The sequence below is a fragment of the Misgurnus anguillicaudatus genome, chromosome 12 (genome assembly GCF_027580225.2).
Source record: "Misgurnus anguillicaudatus chromosome 12, ASM2758022v2, whole genome shotgun sequence".
Classification (NCBI taxonomy): Eukaryota; Metazoa; Chordata; class Actinopteri; order Cypriniformes; family Cobitidae; genus Misgurnus; species Misgurnus anguillicaudatus.
Genome location: NC_073348.2, coordinates 18,337,501 through 18,360,383, shown reverse-complemented (window position 1 = coordinate 18,360,383; position 22,883 = coordinate 18,337,501). Strand labels below are relative to the sequence as shown.

The 22,883-nt window shown below is 40.8% G+C and overlaps 1 protein-coding gene across 2 annotated transcripts in view; it reads left to right on the top strand.

Moving 5' to 3' along the window:
* The window catches only part of arl15b (ADP-ribosylation factor-like 15b), a 58,311-nt gene that overhangs the window by 34,835 nt on the left and 593 nt on the right, over nt 1–22,883 (top strand). Inside the window, exons 3-4 of one of the 2 annotated variants that reach the window (XM_055208984.2) lie at nt 2,662–2,870; nt 21,643–22,883. The exon at nt 21,643–22,883 is cut by the window's right edge and continues 593 nt beyond it. In XM_055208984.2, the coding sequence (XP_055064959.2) occupies nt 2,662–2,870; nt 21,643–21,795 (362 nt within the window). In that variant the 3' untranslated portion in view covers nt 21,796–22,883. The remainder of the gene's footprint in view (nt 1–2,661; nt 2,871–21,642) is intronic. The other variant, XM_055208982.2, reaches the window with a different exon arrangement.

The following is a 22,883-nucleotide window of genomic DNA, read 5'->3' as shown; positions in this document are numbered from 1 at the left end:
GAATCTGTCTTAAAAATGAATGAGTGATGATGTGAAAAGAAGTGTGTCGAAGATGCGGAAAACTCTAGGGGAAGGGAGGGCTCGATAGGTGAGGAGACAAAGTTGGATTCGTAGGGGAGCGAGAATAATGCCCAACGTTTGAAAGAAGGGAGTCGTGTGAATGCATTCATCAAACATGTGCGAATTAATTTTTTCAGAGAAACACAAAGATACGTTTTTCTTTCGGTAAAAGTAAATGGTGACTTTGGTTTGTTATTTCAGAGCTGCGTGTCACCCTTTACTTTTATTTAAAAGGGAAAAAAAGCATCGACATCTCCTGTCGACATCTCATTTTGTGGTCTGGGGACCAAAGAAAGTCATACAGGTTTGGTGCAATTGCAGTAGTTGAGTAAATGATGATAGAATTAAAGTGAAACGGGAGAGGAAAAAATAACGTTAAATGATCTTTAAATCGATTAACCTCTGGATTCTCCTTGAAAGCCGGCGTAATTATGTCCTCTATTTTCCTTTTGAGGACTTCGGGAACCTTTTCTCTAGACCTCTGAAGAGTTCAGCTCAATGTCAGGGGCATAGGGAGTGTGACCTCTTTTTCCCCAAAAACATCAGTGTTGGGTTACGGCTGGGACATTAACCTTGAACCTGACGCGGAAAGCTCATGTCACATTTTATTGATGGAGGTTGAGCGCCGACTTGATACGCTCGCTCTCCCGTCGTTTCCGCCGCGATCGTCGAGACGGTTTACCTTTTTTTCGTGTTATTGGTTGGTCTACTCGTCTGGCCCGTGTTTTGGGTCTGCATGAGTGATTTCAGGAAGCCAGGAGACGTTCAAAGCGCTGTGCCGTCTGTGTGCATTACCCAACAGTATCATGATGACACCCTGTGTGATCTACTAGGCTGACAGGCGCAGCGGAGAGTAGGCACCACATGCTCACATTTACCATCGCATAGCGCCATCTGAAAGCACTTAGCAGGCTCTCTCTCTCTCTTTCTACTTTCCCACTTGCTCTCGCTCGTACTTTCTCTGGACCACGGCCATGATGTAATGATTTCTGCGAAAATCTGCTTTAGTTGCATTATCACATGAGATTGTAATGCACCAGTCAGTTGCAGATAAACGCTGCTGCGTTCCGTCACATTGTTCTTTTGGTTATGCACATGTTTATGCGTTTGAATTGAAAGTAAACCGCTGCTTTTCAAAGCTCACGTCTGCACAAGACCTCCCAGCTTTTCATTTATGTTTTTTTTACACAGCCAGTAGATGGAGACTTCGGGGGGAAAGCCGTAGTCACACAACCGGTGAAGATGTGCTGGTGAAAGGCCACCTAGGAAACGGTGTCGGAAATGGGCTGTTTAAGTTAACCGATTGCGCGTTAACGTTTCGTGGCACTTTCTGTAATGGCAACAGCAGATCAAACATTAGTTAATGAGATGAGTCAGTCTCGGACATGGGCTGTCTGTGAGGATCACAAATATTTATTGTGAGTCACAACTTGTCTAAACATCTGCAGAAAACATTATTATTTCTTTGGCCGGGTATCGCAAAGTGTGTTTGCTGTTGCTGTCAGGGTTGCATGACAGCGGTTGGAAAGCTGTTGCTGAATACCGCAGTGAATAATACTAAATGAGAACGGGAAGCATTACATTGATATCAGGCAGTTGGGTGCCGAAACCCCACTTGATAGGTGGAGCGCGACAGTTTAGGTGCCGATAATTTGGCGAGGCGTGACTAAGAGCTCAATTTGCGGTGTGACAAAGCGCTCAGAAGTTTGGAACCAAAACCATTAGACTCTCTGGTCCAGTGCGTTTAGCAGCCAGCAGTGTTGGAGAAAGAGTCGCACAGCTGCTTAGTGTCAAGCAAATAGCTTGTACGTTCTGGCAGAACTTCAAGAGCTTTGAATTAAGCTCTTGGTTAATCTCTGCCGTTGATTTAAGATGTCACCTGTTGAAAAAGTTGCGTGTAAAGGAAACGTGCGCTATCGTCGCGTTTGCACCCAGGACGTGCATGCTCGCAATTAATGCCATGCATTCCATTGGTGAAACTCACGAGGACGAGAGGTATAGACAAACCGGGCTGTGTTTTTTCATGGTTAGGGTACAGGCCCCACTGTGACTCACTTTAACCAAAGCCATGCTGCGCTTGTGTGTCTTGGTGGCCACATTTTTGTACCCCCAAATTGCTGTGCTCAAGAGAAACCATATGTTCACTGTACAAGTGGGCCCATTTGAACTGTGCTGTAGACTGGCCGTCAGAAGAAACCATTTTAATATGCTCTCAGGGTCGACTTTAAAGAAACGTCGTTGAGCATGCTTCATTTGGGTGCGGCTTTTTTTCCCGAGAAGAGCGCAGGTTGGCATGCATTCTTGTAGTCTTAAAAATGCATAATGCAATATCCGCACTGATATATCCTTTTTGAAAGAAGGTCGGGGTCCTCACCTAATACGTTCCAGCCATGTACGATTTGATACTGTGTCGAAATACACTGTAGTCTCTTTACTGTTCAGTTGCCAATTTCCCCTCCTCTTTAAAGGTTTTGGGTTAATTTACAGTACATCATCCAGGAAAGCCCCCTATTTTCTGCATAGGGGTTAATGTGTGTATTAAATGTTATGACTTCCACACCGAGACCCTGATGGTGTGAAACCGCATGTTATTGTTTGCAGGAGCGGACTCAATTAAGAAGTACTGGAGTCGGTATTACCAGGGTTCACAGGGAGTGGTTTTCATGTTGGACAGCGCTTCGTCTGAGGAGGACATGGAGGTGGCGCGTACGGAGCTTCACTCAGCCCTGCAGCATCCTCAGCTCTGCACGCTTCCGTTCCTCATACTGGCCAACCACCAGGACAAACCTGCCGCCCGCTCTGTACACGAGGTAACCTGATCCTCTTCTAACAATTTCCTTCCTCGTCCCGACTGACCACCGGGACAAACCTGCCGCATGCTTCTTCTTACAAGACGTAACTTAATACTCACTTAATACGTCACATCATCGCCGTCCTGGCCGACAACCAGAACAAACCTCTGTGCCCGATCTGTAACCAGAAACTCCCTAATACTAGACCCTTCAGCATCCTTGGCTCTGCAGACTTTCCTTCCTCAGACTGGATGACAGGACAGATCTGCCGCCCGGTCTGTACAAGCAGTAACCTGATGCTCATATAATACACTCATTCAAGAGAAATCATGACTCTACATTTACATGCATGATGGTAACCCAATAGTCATTTTTATTGCAAACTCTTTTTGACATAATGTCAGTCTGAAAGAAACACATAATAAACATCAGCTGCGAACATAATTTCCATAACAAATGTAAGACAGGACTGCATACAGTACAAAATATGCATAACGTTGCACATGTGAGAGACTTAGAGGCTGTTTACACTTGGCATTAACATGCGTTTTCGTCGATCGGATCACAAGTGGACAACGTTAATGCCAGGTGTAAACGGTGTTCAAAACATTTTGAGCTCGTCCACTTTCCACCACTTTCAACCACATTCAGAGGTAGTCGAAAACACTTTCGAACAGATTGCTTTAGTAGTGTAAACGCACATGTGGTTGAATGTGTTCTAACAGCCACACGCGACCGCCTTCTCTCTGCCCATTTATCTAATCTGAGGTACTAAACTTAATGTTTTACGTCTTTTCTAACTTCTGGCATGAACACACGGCGAACAGCACTATTTCTAGCTTTTCATTGATAAAACTAAAGCAGCTGATCTCCGCAGTTTTATTTTGCAAGGGTGTGAAAGTTGCGCAATCCGATTTCATCAATTGTGCTGAAAATTCAGAGAAAGCTCTAACATATACATATACAAAACACTGTGCAGCATGTTTAGTTGCAAAACAAATAGTGGACTCTGACATAATATTAGTTCGGGTCCATATAAATATGAATGACAGCAGAGAGACTCGCGCACCATCTCACAGACCACCCCCTCACAGTATTCAGGACAGAAGCGGTCGAAAGTGGACAAAAGAGACGGATTTAAATACCAGGTGTAAACGTGATGTGTCTCTCTCGTCCACTTGTGTTCCGATCGACGAAAACACATCTTAATACCAAGTGTAAACAGCCCCTTAGTTTTGGATGCAGCCAGTACTGTAAAAATTTTTTTTTTTGGTGATTGTAAGAAAAGTCGCTGCCAAGATTTGTTGTAAACTGAATTGGACAAGATAAACTTTTCTATAGTCATTTAAATCACACAATACTTAAATGATATGTATTACTTTTAGATTAATTAGCAGTTTCTTCGTGCATGTATCAATCAACTGGTCACCATTTGTTGTATGATTTTTGCTACATTAAAGCTTAGGAAGGCCATTGTCACCAATAAAAAATGGGATCTCACGCATTGTAGAGATATTAAGACACCCATCGAAATGAATTAGTTAATCTGCCTTTTTAAGGGCTGTACATGACAACGTCACTGGTTATCGCTCTGTTTCGTCCTCCCGTCAGGATTGCGATGGTGTTGCGCCTGCAGTTTTGGTCTCTGGTGATCTACTTGTTGTTTGCAAACACTGACAGGCCACAAGACATTTTTCCAGAGATCTACACGACTCGGCTTACCAACTTTCTCAGGCTTTTCCCACAATAAGGCATTGTGTTGTCGAGAGCCCAAAAACTCAGTGGTGTGGAGAAACACTACAGCTGTTGTCTCGCCTCATAAGCGTATATTCATTTTACTGATCACTCTATTTGAGATCCCTTCAGACAACGTTTCAAACGCAAGTGGCATCGAAATGAAGATGAATTGCTTACTGCTGTTAGTAATAGCAAACAGTCGGAATGCGTGGCATGCCTCTGCCGTCGCATTTCTATTTTAATGATCCCCTTGTCACTTTTATGTTCGCCGGATTGAGTTACTCAGCCTGTGTGTCTTCGCAGGAATGATTTGGTGTGTGTGTGTCACTTGGACGACACTGCGCCGATGGGTTTTAGCTGCGAGCGTGAGCGCGCGCACATCTGCTCCGAGTGGAGAAATCGGTAAGCGGGCTGCAGGGTAACGCCAATGCACCGAACGCTAATTAACTGGCTGGGAAGTGGTCCTGAGTGAGCAGTAAATATCTGCCTTTGGAGAATAACGCATCCCATTTCACTGGTGTGTCAAAACGGGGCTTTTCAGCTGGCAGCCGAACTCACTCGCGTTGCTAGAGATGCAACATCGCTTACGTAAGCCACGGCCGAGATAGGACCCGACCAGCTTGTTTTCCGTTAAATTGCTCTCAATCGATTTCAAACTGGATCAGATCTCACGGACCTCCTATGGGCATTTTTGAAAGATTCGCAGAGTAAAAAAACAATACTGGCCGCGTTCTTCGGTGATTGTAAGAGAAGTTGCTGCCAAGATTTGTTGTAAACTGAATCTGCTGTTTGGATTTGAATTATGTTAGCGTTTTTGACATGTGTACAGAGAAAATTGCATTGCAACAAAAAGACAAACGTTTGTGGCATATTAGATTTTTAAGACAATGCTTCGTCTGATCTTAATTGACTAATGTCACCACTGTTTATGAAAAGTACATATGAATTATTTGTCGGTGTACTTGGAACAATTCTCCGATGTGTTGTCCAACAGCCAATTACAGAGCGGTTCTAAAGTCCTCGGCCAATAAGAAATCTCTGCACTGCAAAACAGCTTTGCTGCTAAATGTTTTCTTGAAACACAATCCTCCCCATACACCACTTCATCTGCACGCGCTAGTCTATGGAGATATCTCAGATGTTTCATTTTTGCCAGATTAAAATTGCAATAACTCAAATCATATCTAGTGGAGGTCTGCTTTGGATTTCGGTTTACATTGGAGTGGCCTGGGATGCCAACATAAACCTGCTTTGTTTTATACTTCATACTTTAGGTGTTACCTGTTATGGATCATCTGTTGATGACCGTGTCAATATGGGTTTGAATCCAATGTTTGTTAATTTTGAGGTGTACCGAGTGACCCCTTTTTGTCACCCTGAAAAATTACTGTATCCACTGAGATATCATGATTTAAATTGAATAACAGAAGTTGAGCGAGATATCTGATTTCTGTTTTATTTGATTCTTCTGCAAATCTGATTTTATTATATCTGTCTCCAGTACTTTTTGAGTTTTGTTGGTAGTTAGTAGTGACACCACTATATAGAAAACACGTTATCCAAAAAAGTCAATTTCTTAAACGGCACTATTAATATAGCAGTTCACATCTGACTGGTTATTTCTTCAAAAGCTTTTCTTCTTACTGTAAGTCCAGCTTAACCAAACATTTTATGAGCTCATGGGATCTACAGGATGAGGTTGGAGATTACATGCCGGCGACAGGGATTTAGACAGGTTTGTCTTGTTCTCTTTTTCCATGTAACACCCATAAATCAGTACGTTTGTGATTTCACCATAAGCACAATACTGTAGGTTCCCTAGATCTTTAAATTCATCATCTTTAAAGCACACCCGTACACATTCAGACAGACACATTTTTATTTGGCAGCTGTATCATGTCTCATTCAGTTTTTTCCAGCGTCGCACAATGAGAGTTGCGTTAAAGACTGCATGTCAAGTTAAAAATAGTACGCTTTGTAAAAATACGTCTCGAGAGCCCCGCATCCTGTTCTGTTCTGTAGCGCCCATCCAGCTGTCTTTTATCGCTAGAGTTTGTCTTACTGAAACGCTCCCCCAATGAAACATTGTCTGATCAGGGTCAGGCGGACCTGAAACCTTAACACGCATTAGTCGTGTCATTGTCCAGGAAACCCAATGAACAGGCGATTTTAAAAATGAGATTTTACATATCTTTAATGTGGATGGCAAAGTTTGGACCGCTTTCTTTGCTTAACATTTAAGTTTTTGCTCAACTATGTTGTAATCAAGCTTGCATATTCGGCCTGGAAGGAGCTGAGATTCGTATTCTTGGAAAAACTAATTTTTCTGGACGACCCAGTTTGCATTGACTTCTAGATTGATTTCAGTTTTCCTCTGAGCTTCATAAGGATGGGACGAAAAAGTAAATTTAGTACCTGTTGATGTAAATGAGTGTGAAAATAATACAAGTCTTTAAAAATGTGACAGTTGGGACCTATCGTAGTGATAATGAATAACTCAGTGTACGACATCTCTCTACATCTATGTGAAATATTACCCATAATATTCTCACAAAATTGAACATTTACTTACCCTCATGCCATCCCAGAAATAAATGACTTCCTTTCTTCAGTTGAATTATTTTATATTAAAATGCCTCTCTGTTAGCCAACATTTTAAAGGTCCAAAAAGCACATCCATCATTAAAGTAATACAATTGCCTGAATTAATTAATCAAGTGGGTGAATAAATGTTGTCTGTGGAAACAAAACATTTGTGAGAGCTTATTGATATATAAACAACCAAATCTTAGCGGTTTATTCAAACAGGGCAGCATGTCAATAACATATCATCAGGTACTAAATATCCTTTTTAGCATATTGTCGCTGCCCAATGAAACTCACGTTTGTCCAAAACGGTTACTTTTCAGAAAATGAAAAAAAAACACTGTATTTCAAAAGCAGTTGAATGTAGCGTTGTCATACTTGGTACGGCATCTTTACATGTAACTATATTCTTACCAGTGTAATGATATAATCCACATTTTGAGGTTAAAGGGACATACGTGCATATTTTACAGTAACGGTGGCCGATACGCGTTCTTCCGATCATTAATTAGAATGGCCAAGTCTCGTTTCATATTGACAGATAAATACGCTCAGTTTATTAAATAGCCTACGTCTTAGTTTATTAAATACGCTTAGTTTATTTAATATTTATTATACATTTATTAAATGTCTCTTGCAAACTATGAAGGACAATGAATCAATAAACTGACATGGTAATGCTAGACAGATACTTTGTTTGCACAGTCATACCGTAATTTTGTCACTCCTAGACGTACGTCTGGCGTCAGGGGGGAAACGTTTACCTCAATGAAGGAAAGCCATTGTTTCACCAGGCTATGTTTATTCGGCTTTCCAGTGACCGGCGAGATGCTTCCACAGGGCGGGAGATACGCGGCGTGATTGACAGCATTGACACCAAATGGATATACGTTAAAATCAGATGACATGATTTCACAACATTTCATTGGCCATTTAGATATGTGAAGCATACTGTATACGGAAATGAACCCAGACATTCAATCCGTCGAAAAATCTCAAAATCAGCAAAATGGACATACGTGGTTTTCATCGGACAGCGACGATATACTTCATTTCATGAATCACGAAAAAACTTTTTGTCCAACGCATCACATGCACGTCACCCATAGATATAACACAGATATTACGGGAAATGCATCCAGGATTTGTTCGGGATAATTTGTTTTTTGGTTCATTCACACTGCCAATGATTTGCTGGAAAAATACGGTAAAGACATGTGACGTGTTTAAAGTTTTGGTAGTTTTTTTTCTCCGCAGTTTCTGAAGTTTGCCTTAATATCTGTTATTTCTCTCTTCAGAAATCACTCGTGTGCATTTTTGTTTATGATAAGACTATAAAGGAGCGTGTGGGGCACCGTTCTAGTATGCTGGTGAATGATCTCAGCTTCAGAGTGGATATTTGACAAGCTCCCTTTAACCCAGATTGCAGACATTTCTTATCCTGATTGTTAATGTGCATTTAAAGGGGACATATCATGAAAATCTGACTTTTTCATGTTTAAGTGCTATAATTGGGTCCCCAGTACTTCTATCAACCTAGAATTTGGCTCCCCTTGTGATGTCAGAAGGGGATAATACTGCCCCTTAATCCGCACTATCCAACTACGGCATTGCCATTTAGTGCAGAGATCAGCTCATTTGCATTTTTGCTCACACCTACAAAGTGGCAATTTTAACATGCTATAATAAATGATCTATATGATATTTTGAGCTAGAACTTCACATATCTACTTTGGGGACACCAATGATTTTTTTGACATCTTGTGAAATGTCCCCTTTAAACCCCCAGTTTTGAGGAGCTGAACAATATATCTTGTTGTGATGACGCAAAGGCATTTTTGTTTATTATAAGCTCATATGAGCGCATGACGCGCTATTCTTTTATGCTGCTGAATGATTTCCACTTCAGCGCCAAGAGTGACGTGCTACCTGATATCTGCTTCTGTCAAGTTTGCACACATTCCTCTTCATGATTGTTAATCTGCATGTAAATCCCTAATTTTAAAGAGCTGAACCATAAATGTTGCCATGACACGTGCGTCCTCACTACGACATGCCCCTTACAACATTGTTTCTTCGTATCATTTACACTGAGGGCTTTCCGGGTATCTTACGGCAATGTTACTAGGTCCTTTTTCCGGGAGCGATCCCAGAACATTTCCGGGACATGTTTGTGATCACACAGAAGTTGTCTGCCAATTTTACAGGTATTTTCTGGGACCAAAGTGCTGTGTGGGACCAAAGATTTTAGATTCTCCATTACTGGCTGTTTGGTGGAGACATTTATGGAGTGTTTAAGCGAGGCATTTATGTATATATGTCTATGGCTGACGCACAACGTCGGTGTTTAACACAAGCATGTGCTGCTTTCGTGAATACGCGTTGAAGGCTGACTTCATGAGCACCTTAAGTATTCTTGTCACTTCATAAAATGAAGATTGAATCACTGTAGACACATGAACTATTTTAACAATGTCTTTATTGCCTTTTTGGGCCTTGAAAGTTGTTAGTTACATTGCTGTCCATGGAGGCTCAGAAAGCTCTCGGATTTCATCAAAAGTATCTTCATTTGTGTTCCAGAGAGGAACGAAGATCCTTAAGCTGCTTTCCCACTGTACACAACATCCGGGCACGACTGTTGCAGTTCACCACCGAGTGGCAGTCATAAGGAAATTTCAGTTTAATCGTAAATAGGAAAGATGCTTATTTCAGCGCAAGAACCTTCAATCTAATATTGAATAAAAATCAATGAAACAGCTACGCATATATGACAAAGACGTCAATATTTTTGGAAAGAACATATGAAGACAAGATTAAAAATAATAATGTGTAAATATTAAATTAATATTTTGTTACTTATCAGTATTCAATTGTTTTTTAAGGATTCAAGTGTTACTGATAAAGTTAAACAAAAAAAGGATTAATAATTTGTAACTTATTTAAAAAAAAAATTAAGCACACAGTGTCATAATCGGAATACGTCCCACTTCTGGCCGGCTTGTCGCATGCGGTATAGTCGCACCAACTCAGATTTTTTAAAGCATCCAAAGCTAAAATCTTATCTGAAAATTTTGTGTTGCATGCGGTATAGTCGCACAAGTTCAATTATTTTGTAACGCATCCAAAGCTCAAATCGGTTTTAAAAATGACACTTTGCGACTCCATAGGGAACGAATGACTACCGGTGTATCGTTTGTCTTTAGAGTGATCCATGAAATCCTGTCCCAATAACAACATATTAACATAATGTTGTAGTAATTGTGTCAAAAACCGAAGTATAACAGTAAATAAAAATCGGTTCAGCATATTATTTATTGGGTACAAAGGCATCCAAATATTAGGTATTGGTGTCGGGGGAAAAAATTAGAATCGGTCGATCATAGAGATGTTAACCAATAATCGATCTTTGATTCATTGTCGATAAGTATTAAATCGATAAAACTTAATGATTGTCGAAAAAGCAACATCATGCATGTGTGCGCGGCGCCTGCTCAAAACACATACAGCCGGAGAAAATAATGAAGCGAGCGCACAGAAGTTAAACTAGCCATGCAAGACGAAGCTGGCTGCCAATGCAACGGAATGGCATACGCAGTGGATCTGATAGGGTCCAATACAGAAAATGCAAATACGCCTAGCCTGCTGAAAGCAAAAACCCTCTTCAGGTAAGACTGCAAGCTTAGCATAGCAATGCTGCTAATGCTGCTATACCCCGGAAAGGAGACCAGAGGCTGTTTTTAATAAACAGATTAAAATGTAATATTAAATTCTGTCAAGAAACGTTTAAATGTAAACTGTTACTGACTGTCGTAACACACTGAAGGTCCACAAGTGACACAGATGTCACTGGTCATTATTGACTGGCTGAGTCGCTGCAAGCTAGTCAAGTTGATAGTTTTAGGTTTTCTAATGGTAGAATACCGAAGGTTGCAATCTCCATAATATAAGCATCTTTGCTGAGTGTGCCACACGTCCAAGCTGGAGGTGATGACGGGAAAGTGCCCTTCGTATGCTTCTTGAATATAATTACAACAAACGTCGTATCAACGTCTCAGTAAGCGAGGTGAACAACTAAAAAATAAAACTTGATGATAATGAAACTTTTATTTTGACATAGACGCACAGACTTTCATGCGACTGTAACCAGAGTGTGCATGTGAGGCAGAGTGTCTATTAGTCAATATATTTTGTTACGAGATAAGTTTAAATTTGATTTTATCTATTTATCTACTACATTGACTCATTTTAAAATTCCACTAGCTGTTATTTAGACAAAATAAAAATTATTCGCGTAAGGAAGCAGGCCATTTATGCACACTTTCATGTCATTGGCTATATGCCACAGCAGTAAAGGCTTATTGCACTATTACAGTTAACGATTATTCGATTGATTGATCGTTCATTTAAACGATCATCGAATATGGGGAATTGCATAAATTGACATCCCGAGTCGATCACTACTTCAGTCAGTATGGAAGTAGAAACTGTGTTCTCCTCACCCCCCTGTGGTCACACAGCAATCCGGGTCTAAACAACAGACCAGTTTGTTGTTTTCCTTGGGGGCGTGGAATTCGCTCAGCCGACATTGGCATGGTTTCCAGCGCTGGGTGCCAGGGCCAGTGTCTGATGAGCAGGAGAAACACCATTCACTCTCATACTACACACACACACACACACACACACACACACACACACACACACACACACACACACACATTCATTCACTGTCTGGGTGTCTGTCTGGCATTACACCCCTTCCACAGTCTCTCATGTTACTTGCTGTGGGAAAGATCGCCGATGTACCTCTTTGCACTCTCTAATTTTAATTATGCTGAGAGAACCGTTGGACCTCGTGAATTAGAGCAGTTGTTCTCAGTTGGTTTTGAGGAGGACCCAGATTTTACATTGGACATGAAATGGTTCCCATTGGTCCTAATAAACAATGGTTCCTGGAACTCAATTGGTAAAGCATTGTTTTGGATAAAACCGTCTGCTAGATACATAAATGTATTATTTAAATTTGTTCCTTGCATTCAGTGTTTACCTCTGTGTCGAGCATGAGACCATCACTTCCTCGTGCAAGAAAAAGACAAAGTTGTATCTTTGATATATGGTAACCCTGGACCTCTTTGGTCCTCATATCTTTAGGTCCCGACAGTTGAAACTCTACCCAGCAGAGTCACGGCCACCGGGGTAATTTACTGCCCCCGTTTCCCCATCTGCTCTTTGGAAGCAGCTCCCCCCATGCTGTAATGGAAGGGGTCAATGTCTTACCTTTAAAAGAACCGTCCGGTTTCCCCCCGCCTGACCCGCCCTCCCCTTTAACCACTGCTGATCTCACTGGGTTGTGATTTAGAGTAATAATAAAATTACCGTGGCTCTGGAAGTAGACAGGGCACCCGTAACATCTGGCTCTAATAGAGTTATGAATGATAGAGATAAATGTACACAAAACCAAACCTGAGTGGTAGTGACACACAGAGCCCAAGATCCAGAAAGTATGTCCGGACCTGTTTTATGTGGGAGATATTTTCCCTACTGATGTATGCAGGTTAGGGGTGGGAATCATGAGGAATTCCTTTTCTGGGTTTGATTCTCATCGAATGATTCTTTTAAGGAGAATACATTTAAGAGGGAAACAAACAATGTTGCCAAATGATGAGATCATTTCAAAAATAAATGTATTTTTGCGAATGGTGTATTTATACAGACTTTAATGTGGCACAGACGTGTAAATTACAGGTCCTAAATATGTAATTGATATGAAATGATGGTTAAAAGTAAAATTGGCTACATATACAAACACTGGTTGTGCTACAGATAAAGTAAATAGCATATATACACTGCAAAAAAATTACTTTCTTACTAAGTATTTTCTTGAATGTTTTCGAATTAAGTGTTTAAGAAAAGTTCAAGATTTTTTGCTTACCCCATTGGCAGATTTTGTTGCTTGTTTTATGGACAAATTCACTTAAATTTCATATTGTTTATCTTAAAACTAGACTTAGTTTCTTAGGTCATTTTGCTCATAAAGAAAATTATTCTTGATTTAATTATTTTAGATATTTGTACTAAAAACAGTACAAAAACACTAAGAAAGTCATTTTTTTGCGGTGTATAGAGGCTGTTTACTTTATCTGTAGCACAACCAGTGTTTGTGTGTTCCCAATTTTACTTTTTACCATCATTTGTTATTCATTACATATAAAATACTAAGAAAGAAAGTCATTTTTTGCAGTGTACGTCCAAAAATCTTCAAAAAGCACATTCATCCATCATAAAACAAACCTAAGGGACTCTACACAAACCCATTGTTTTGCTTCAGAAGACATTTTTAACTCACTGTTGTCATTTAAATTACTTTAATGATGGTGTTTATGATAGATGTGGGGTTTTTTTGGAGTATCAACATTTTGGGACTTCAATATGTATATGAAGTGACAGAAAATAAATTGATATACATCTGAGATGTCATGAGTGTGAGTAAATGAGAAATTACTATTCCTTTATATTTACATTTACGACACTTTTATCCAAAGCGACTTACAGTGCATTACAAGATATACTTTTCTTTTAACCGTATGTGTGTTCTCTGGGTTCGAACTTATGACCTTTTGCTTTACTAACGCAATGCTCAACCACTACCACTGATTGTCAATTATTCATTATGACATTGTAATTGTGCTTATTATTGCTGAGTAATAGATTTTACATTGAAGTGTTTTATAACTTTCTGTGAAGCAACTGCACGATTTCATTTTTAAGTGTTTAGGAAAATCATTCTGATTTAAAAAAATTGGTTCTCGCATCACAACCCTAAACGGGCCGTTTACATTATGAACAATACTGTAATAAAAAGTAAAAAAAGTTTTATATTTAAAAGAATAGCGGAGTTCACACCATCACGATAACGAAACGAAACGAAACTGATAGACGATTGTTCAAACTGATGGATGATAAACTGTTGACAGCCAATCAAATCTATTTAAACTTAAAGCGCACGCTTATTTGAAATGACAGATGACACCGCAGAGAAGCTCATTGCTAGGGTCCATACGGTAAACGGCCCCTAATACAGAGAGTGTTGGAAAGCAAATGCATTTTTGGTGCTACGCAGTTGATCCGTTCCCCTCATGTCCTCATTGACCCTCTCGACTTGCTTTTCTCCGCCGTCATACCCACATCTTGCTTACTCATAAATGCTGTCATTCCTGAACATTGCTTTCTTAGTGAGATCCATTTAGTCATACAATGGAATTCTATCTCGATGTGTTTTTACGGATGATTAGCCGGCATTGAGCGACAGAATGTTTTGCATTCATACCTTACGGCATTTTGTGTAAGCAGTCTCGAATAATTTGTTGTGTATTCCTGAAATACATGCGAGAAAAGGGGCCGGGATGAAATCTTAGAGAGGTCCTCATCGCCATCAGGCGCCATCAATTGAATGTTTTTCGGAGGAGGAATTTTTCCTCACCCGTCCTGAAAGATACGTTTGAGATGCGGAGACAAAGGCCATCTTGTGTGCCTGAAGGAGGCTGAACTGTGGTGGAACTGTCTGGATGGTTGGGCTCTGGCCTTGAAAGAAACATGCTGGCCAGACGTTATTGTGCGGACCGGCTGGCAGCCTGACTCGGGGCATTCTGCTGAGAGAGGTCACTGTTGCTGCCACATGGACTGCTGCTGTCTGGTGTCGATGCCCGGTGTCTCAACAACCAGCATCCGCCTGCTCGGTGACCATATGGTCGTGGATGTTGGATGGGTGGTGCAGAGGAAGTAATCAAATTTTCGCAGTCGTATTGCGTTGTATCAATTACAATGAGATCACGGAGGTCATGATAAATTCTTTACTGTGGTGTGCAAAGAAGTGCTGGAACGTATGGAGGGCTTCGTGATGGGGGTGTAGGTTTAGTCTTCTGCGTTCTGAGCAGACATGTGTCACGTACAGTCTGGCAGCTGTTGTCCACCGTCTGTACAGTGCAGACTGTACGAGCAAGCCAATACTGTAATGCCGTGGTCACACTTGACTTTCATTCATACGCATGCAAATGCCGCAGCCCAGAAACACACACTTGTGCAAAAAAAAGACGCATTTCGGTGCGTTTCATAGTTCAAGTTTGGTGAACTCTGATCAGCAAATTCGTATCACATGAAGATGTGTGACCAATAGATGATCGATATGTCACAGCGTCACAATCCTGTTTCGTACAATCCATGATGTGCAAATAATTAAAAAAAATTATAAGTTTGTGTAGAAATTTTGCACCCCCAGAAAGTTTAGTGTGACCCCGGCACAACAAATCGATCTAGACACATCACCTGTACAGATAGAAGCACCATCAAGCATCTTCTAAACTTCAAGCATGACTGCTCATCTCATTTCTACCTCTGCAGACCCTATTGGGAAACAACATCCACTTCAGTTGAAACACAGCCCTAATTGACAACCATCACTTCTGACTGTTTAACCTATTTGGCTTGTGATGTCTTGCCGAGCACATTTTGCATGAATGCATCTGCAAGTGACTAGAATGGTTTTAATGTGAAGGAGAGGACTATCAATGACCATTAGGGGAGTATCTAAGTTCAGATTGTTTTCTATAAATCAACAGTGATATGGCCCGGGGCTTCCAGTTGGAGTTATGTTTAGGTAAAGTGTTGTTGAAGATATCCAAGGGGGCAGCTTGAGCTCCTTTTAATACGTTCCTAATGTTCTGGAGACCGCAAGTTATGAGAACTTCGAACTTCAGTCATCACCGTAACTCAAGCACATGCTTTCATAACGGCCGGCCAACGCTAGTCATAGCGACGTGGAATAATGCTCATTCGGGAGCAAATGTTGTGTTATACGCACTGAATTGTAAACACGTGTTGTTCTTGTATTCGCACAGGTTCCCCCATCAAAGATGTTGAGCAATACGCAACACGCACACGTTTATATCGAATCTGTGCGCGTGTATGCCCATGTTGCTTGGCCAGCACTTTTTGTTTTGAAACTCGAACACGATTTTGGCCGAAGCTCTTGTTCTGAGCTACTTTGTCAGGAATGTTTCTTCACTCAGGAATCCCCAGCGACGGGGCCTTCGTTGCCCTGCTAGAAATACTGTTCCATTTATTAATATGAGGAAATATCTTCTAAAAGGGAGTGCAGCGTGTGAATGGTGGGACCTATGAAACTGTTGTGGTTTGCTATGGAACGAATCTGATTTAACACAGAAATAACTAGAGCATCGTTCCTTGTAGAGCATTAGCGTTTGCAGTGCAAAGGTCATCGTTTCGAACCCCAGGGAACAGATACTGATTAATATATGCCATAAAGTCGGTTTATATAAAAGTGTCTAGCGAATTATTTTGGGACGTTTGCTTTTGTGTGTTTTTTTGGCACTGTCTACACCTTGCAAAAAAGACATCTCAGGAGGTCCGATCACAAGGAGCTTTGTACTTGCTAGGTCTGAGATCAAATCCTATATATGATCATCTTCAAAAATAAACAAACAAACTTGGTAACAACTGGTAACGTTTGCGGTATGCTTAAATAAAAGGGCACATCCTTACTAGAGCATATCCCTCTTAGGAGAGAAAAGCTGCAGGTGTGTGTGTTTAAGTGTATGAAGTTCAGCGTCTGATGGATATCAGATGGATTTGTTGATCATAGTTTCAGTGCTGTGTTGATGTGGGCCTGCTCGCAGGTCACCTGTCAGTGCCTAAGGGGACGCTTGTCTCTTGGTGCATGTTATTTATTTGCGGGTGTTTCCAGAAGTGCACTGAGCGAAGGTCGATCCACACTAGCATACGGGCCAGGAGGACAACTGATGGCAATTGGACGGGTGGACGAACGAGACCTTACAGTTCCACAATGCTGCAGTTAATCGGCTCAATCCCAGCTCCTTTCTATCACGTTTCAAGTCCAGATGTGAGCCGCCAAAATCGGGTTACTGTAAATCTGCTCTATGACCAGACAGACAGACGATGAAAGCACGTACGCTTATTCGTGGCCCCTGACCTTGGACCCGGAGGTTCTGGGTTTGTGCAGGGGCATCGGTAGTCAAGTCATTTTGTCACGGCTTGTTTGCATTACGGGTTCGGCCCACTGACACCGGAAAAGGCTTCACATGCAAAAGGAGCTAGCTTGTACACATCTATACCTTAAGCAAACTTCAAGGGCTCTTCAAAGAAGAGATCAGATCAGCTTAATCTTATTAGCAATCCATCTGATCTGATCTGATCTGACTGACTGCAGGCTGGTTTGGTAGGAGTGCAAGGTTGCATGAAGGGACTGTACAGTGCACTTGAGCGGAGGCTTCACATTTTGCCCCAGTCTTTTGGCTAGTAGGTGACACACTTTGTGCTGCATCAGCTTCTGCTGCCGTCAGACAGACCAGCAAACCCTCTGTCATCTTTGTGAAGCAATTTTCACGAACGTCACTGTCAGACCCTTGTCTTTTGTAACTGTTACATTTGAGTTTTAGGTTCCAATGCGAAACAATAGACAAACGTGGCGTCGCGTTCCAAGTTTGTTCTTGCTCTTCGAAGCAGCGGGATTGTGTAATTTTGTAGCTATGAAGTCCCAGACAGGGAAATCTTAATCAACATTCTTGGCATGATTGGAAAGCCTTGGCTCAAAGGATGTTTTGTTTGATTATTTCATTTGATTTGATTTTTTTCTTTTCCTTTGCACGCGCAGGAAACTCTTTTTTTTTTTGCTTGTTTGGACCCTACCTGCTTAGCTGTCAGTTAAACTCACAGTTTTCCTAGATGTGACACTCATGGCATATTTTCAGTATTGTGAGGTGAAACTTGCTGGAGTAAAAGTCCAAGCTTGAGGAAGTGCTCCCGATGGGATGGGCTCGCTATTCGCAGCAGGGAGGTTTGGGAAAGAGCCAATCGGTGATGAGACAATGGGCTGGCTTCCAGAAACACAGCCAAAACACGATGAAAATAAAGCACGTTGCTTTCGTGTCAAGAACGTTGCAGTTAAATCACTGCTGGGTTCGAAATAATTTAGTCGCTTTTCGCACCTGTGCTAGTAGTTTATTCCGGGCCTTTTTAAGTCGCCGAGGTCAGAGGTTAACGATTTGGGAAGTGTAAATTAGGAACTGGTGAGGAGAAATCACTTTGACAGGGACATTTTTGGATGCTTGGTATCAAAGTAGAGGTCATTTGTTTTTTCTGATCTAAGCCACTTTGAGATTTTGATTCGTATGGATGAATTTACAAAGAAAGTTGTAGATCTTTACTGAAAGCCTTTGAGCTTTGAAACAACGCTAAAATATTTCATGTTTGTTGGTTTCTATTGTTACATTCAGAAAAGAGCTGCTAATGCTCTACAGAAATAGTGCCTTGATCAGATATATTACATTACTTTTCTATCTCATCTTCATTTGCTAATATTAAGGCAGGTCAAATCTCATTCACTTTGAGCATATCTCTTAATTTTTCTCTTATTTGCATTCACATCTATCATAGCAAGCGCCTGCATTCCAGTCTCCCCTCCCCTTACTGCACTATTGAGAAGGACTGGCGCTTGTACTACAACTTTGTCCTCATATTCCCCTGGATAACACATGTTTTTATTTTTGAGATCATTTTACGGACTGTATACTTTCTTTTTTGAAAGGTGGATTTTATATTGAGTTTTTATTGGTTATTGGATAACTTATTCTAAAATGACAACCTTACCGAAATGCTGACTGAAATCAGAATTGACTCCTTGAGTCCTTCATGTGTGTACAATGCCATTAAACTAATAACTTCAATAAAAATAGTGAGCTTATTCAGGGGTGTTTAGACTTTTTTGTCAGCCTTTGACCAAAATAATTTTTAAAGGACACCTATTATACAAAATCCACTTTTGCAAAGTGTTTGGACATAAATGTGTGTTGGCAGTGTGTGAACACACCCACCCTACGATGAAAAAAATCCACCCGCTACTTCTTTTTAATCCCCATTAAACCAAAGCAGTCTCATTAGACATGTGATGTCATTGCTAAAGCCCGCCCATGGCTGCTGACTGACAGTCCTGTGTATGACCATAGTTTCTGCCCTTAGCAAGTTGTACGCTGACCACTATTTTCACTTCGCTTTGCCGCAAAATCAGATCTATTTTTATCAAAAGTGCTTACTGTCTATTTTAGTTAAAAGATGAGGAGCAGTAGCTCATTTGCATTTAAAGGTACATACACAAAAACAGCTCGTTTTTGCTCCCACCCAAATAGGGGCGTTTTGGACATGCTATAATAAATTATCTGTGGGGTACGTTGAGCTGAAACTTTACAGACACATTCTGGACACATCTGAAACTTATATCACATCTTGTTAAAATGGGAATAATATGTGCCCTTTAAAGGTGGATGCATGATCTCTGAAAGCAAGTGCTGACATTTAAAATCACCTAAACAAACATGCCCCTACCCCAATAGAATCTGGACCTTCTTTTGATAGACCCGCCCCACACATACGCAACCCAGGCAACGATGTCGGTTAGTAGACACGCCCCTCACTGCTGATTGGCTACAAGTGTGTTTTGATACTTGGCCCAACTCCCCTTTCCAAAGCGTTTTTCAAAAATCGTGCACCCCACCTTTACATTTTTTTTATTCGTAGTATTTTACATAATTACCTTTTATTCGGCTTTCATCAGGTAATTTTCTTTTATTTGCACATAAAATGTATCTGTCCATTAGATAGCAGTGTTGCCTAACTTTTAGGGTACATTCACACAGGATGTCAGTGTTAATGCTTGACAGAGGGAGTGTTTGAAGCATGACCCTGATGTGATCGTCATAATGACAACAACCAATCAGAGTAGACCGCAGCGCAAACCAAAAAGGCAACTTTTGTTTTGATAGCTAATGGACGGTTTGGTTGTGCTAGCGATTACTGGTGTAACTCTAGTAACCCTATGCAACGATTAATCTTTCCTCCATTTTATGCTTCTTTGTTCTGCTTTAATGCATACACGTAATTGGCTAGCATCAGTTTTTTAAATGTTTGCGCTATCTATCATCATTCGCCTGACGTTCTACAACATCTGCTTCAGTTTGTGTTTATTAACCCTTTAGTTTCACTTCATCACGCAGCTATTCCCGTTAGAGTTAAAAACATTTAATTCATTAATAATCTAGTATGTGTCCATTTTCTGTCATAGTTTCTTTAAAATTAAGTTTTATTTGAGTGTTTTAAATAAAAATATTTTAATTTTCAACATGACGCATACGCCCTGGCCCTTTGATTGCCAAGCCCTCGGCCCCGCCCACCTGCCCAACCCTACCACCTTAACTAACTAATTTTCTGCGGGAAACCCTGACATGCATATGAATGGAAGTCAATGGAACAAAAAGTGTAGTGTGATCGCCCCATTTACCTGGAAACACTTCAGCAGATTCAAAGTCGTCATCTGATTGGTTGAATTATACAGGATTTCCAGGAGGCGTGTGTGTCACGTTCTTTAATGGTCAGAGTAGAAACAACACAAAGACGTCTGATTACATTGGTAATAATGATTCTTCAAGATCGAAAGAACTTTTATTTTTTTAAGTATGCAAGGTTCACGGCATAAATTCAAATTGTGGAGACATTTCCACGCTTCTGAAAAAGAAGTGGCACAAAGCGAAAAGCCTGTATAAATGTCTTTGTTCTGAAGATATTTTGAGGAATGTAACCAAAGCGTTCATGAGCCCCATTCACTTCCATAGTATTTTTTTCCTACTATAAGCAGTCCTTCCAGAAAAATGCAGAGGTTTTTTTTGTGATTGTTGCGGGCAAAAATACTCGATTTTGCGGCACGTTTTCTTAAAAAAATGCGATGGAATATGCGGATATTTATGCAATTTATGCGATGGAATTGCGTGAATTTGCAAAAATTGCGAACTTGCAAAAACTGCAATGATGTTCATGTCACATAATCACGTCACTTCATTATGTTCCCATGGCAACAAAGGACACGGCTGCGCTTGTTTATGCAACATTTTTCAACTTTCTGCTAATATATATGTGATTTTTTGCTACGAAAATGCAGGGATTATGAAAGCATGCAAGCCCTGCATATTTTGTGCGCGGAAATCTGTAATTAATGCAGCGAAAGTGCGTCTTATTTGGAAAAAAATGCAGCCCCGCATAAATATGCAGACTTTGGCTGATTATGCCATAAATCGTGCGATCGCACAATCGCATTTTTCTGGAGGGACTGTATAAGAGTGAATGGGGCTTACTTTTGGTTTGGTTACAAACATTCCTCAAAATATCTTCCTTCGTGTTCATCAGAACAAAGAAATCTCTACAGGTTTGTAACAACATGAAAGTGAGTAAATAATGACAGAATTTTCATTTTTGGGTGAACTATCCCTTTAAGTCCAATGGGGTCAGGTGAACCCAAACAACCCTATTTAGTAAGCATGAGACTTCAATTGCAACATTGTTTTTGCATCCACCTCATTTAACCTTTCCTTCTCTCTGTGCCTTTTCTTAGATAAAGAAATATTTTGAGCTGGAGCCACTGGCACGAGGTAAGAGCTGGATACTGGAGGGCAGCACTGTGGAGAACATGGACGCAGTAAAGGAAAGCTTCATTCAGCTCATTCATCTGCTGGAAGACAAGGACCAGGAGACGGGCAGGATATGACCCAGGGAAAACATTATCCCGTTATCCCTCAGACACTACAGATCGCCACCGCACCACTGGCCAGTACAGCCCAGTTTAGCATGGCCGTTGTGTAACCTACATTGTTACCCTAACTGTTACTGTGGTGTAACAAATTCAGCCATGAAAAAATGGACTTTGCGACTACTCTCCTTATCTGTAAGGATGCATATCTGCGAAGAAAGAAGGGTACCTTCTCTCAGACCACACACGTATTAGCCGAGAACAAGAATTCAACACTTATGTCAGTAAATATGGTTATCTATCCTCTCTTTAAATACAGATCTAGTTGCACATTGCTACTAAATAGATAATGTAATCATGCTTGGTCACGTAGGGCAACTGGAAGTCATGTTTTCATAGTGCGTAAATTGTGTGTTCTTGTGTGAATGTATGAACGAGTGTTTGCGAGCGAGAGTCATGTCAGTTTGTACTTAAAAGCCTTAAGGTGCGTGCTAATGTATTTTTAAAGCGTCTTTAGATGTTATTAAAATAGGCAGTCTTAATTATCTGTCGCTGTGATGTAAAAAGTTATGAATGATTGAAAATCATGAAATAATAAACTTTCTTCTCCTTTCATGTAATCCCGAAACTGCATGGAGCTGTACTCGATGTAGCCTACTATTGGAGCGGCAGGTGCTCTGTTTCAAAATTTAGTGAGCTGCCTACCCGGATAACATTTTAAGGTATCGTAGCTGCACGTCAGACACAGAGAAGGCCACATAATTAACCTTGGCACATTTCGGTAATGAAAAGAGCAATGCCACGCATTGCAATGGGCACAGTGATGGCGGATGAAGCAAGAGAAATGTGCAGTACTTAAAAAAGACCAATATAAGTAAAACTCATTCTACCTCAAGCATAGTGCTTATCAGAGCCCTGCATTATTTTTTGCATTGTTTGTGGGAGACTTCTGTGTTTAGCAGTTTAGAGTTTCTGTCTACGTAGTGCTTTCCAAATCAGTCCCTTTTACGAGGTTCGGATGCTGCCATACAAGGCAGCTGCAGTAGGCCGAGAAGCGACTCGCTAAATTTTGCAACAGAGCTGATGTGACATAAATGCACATTTCT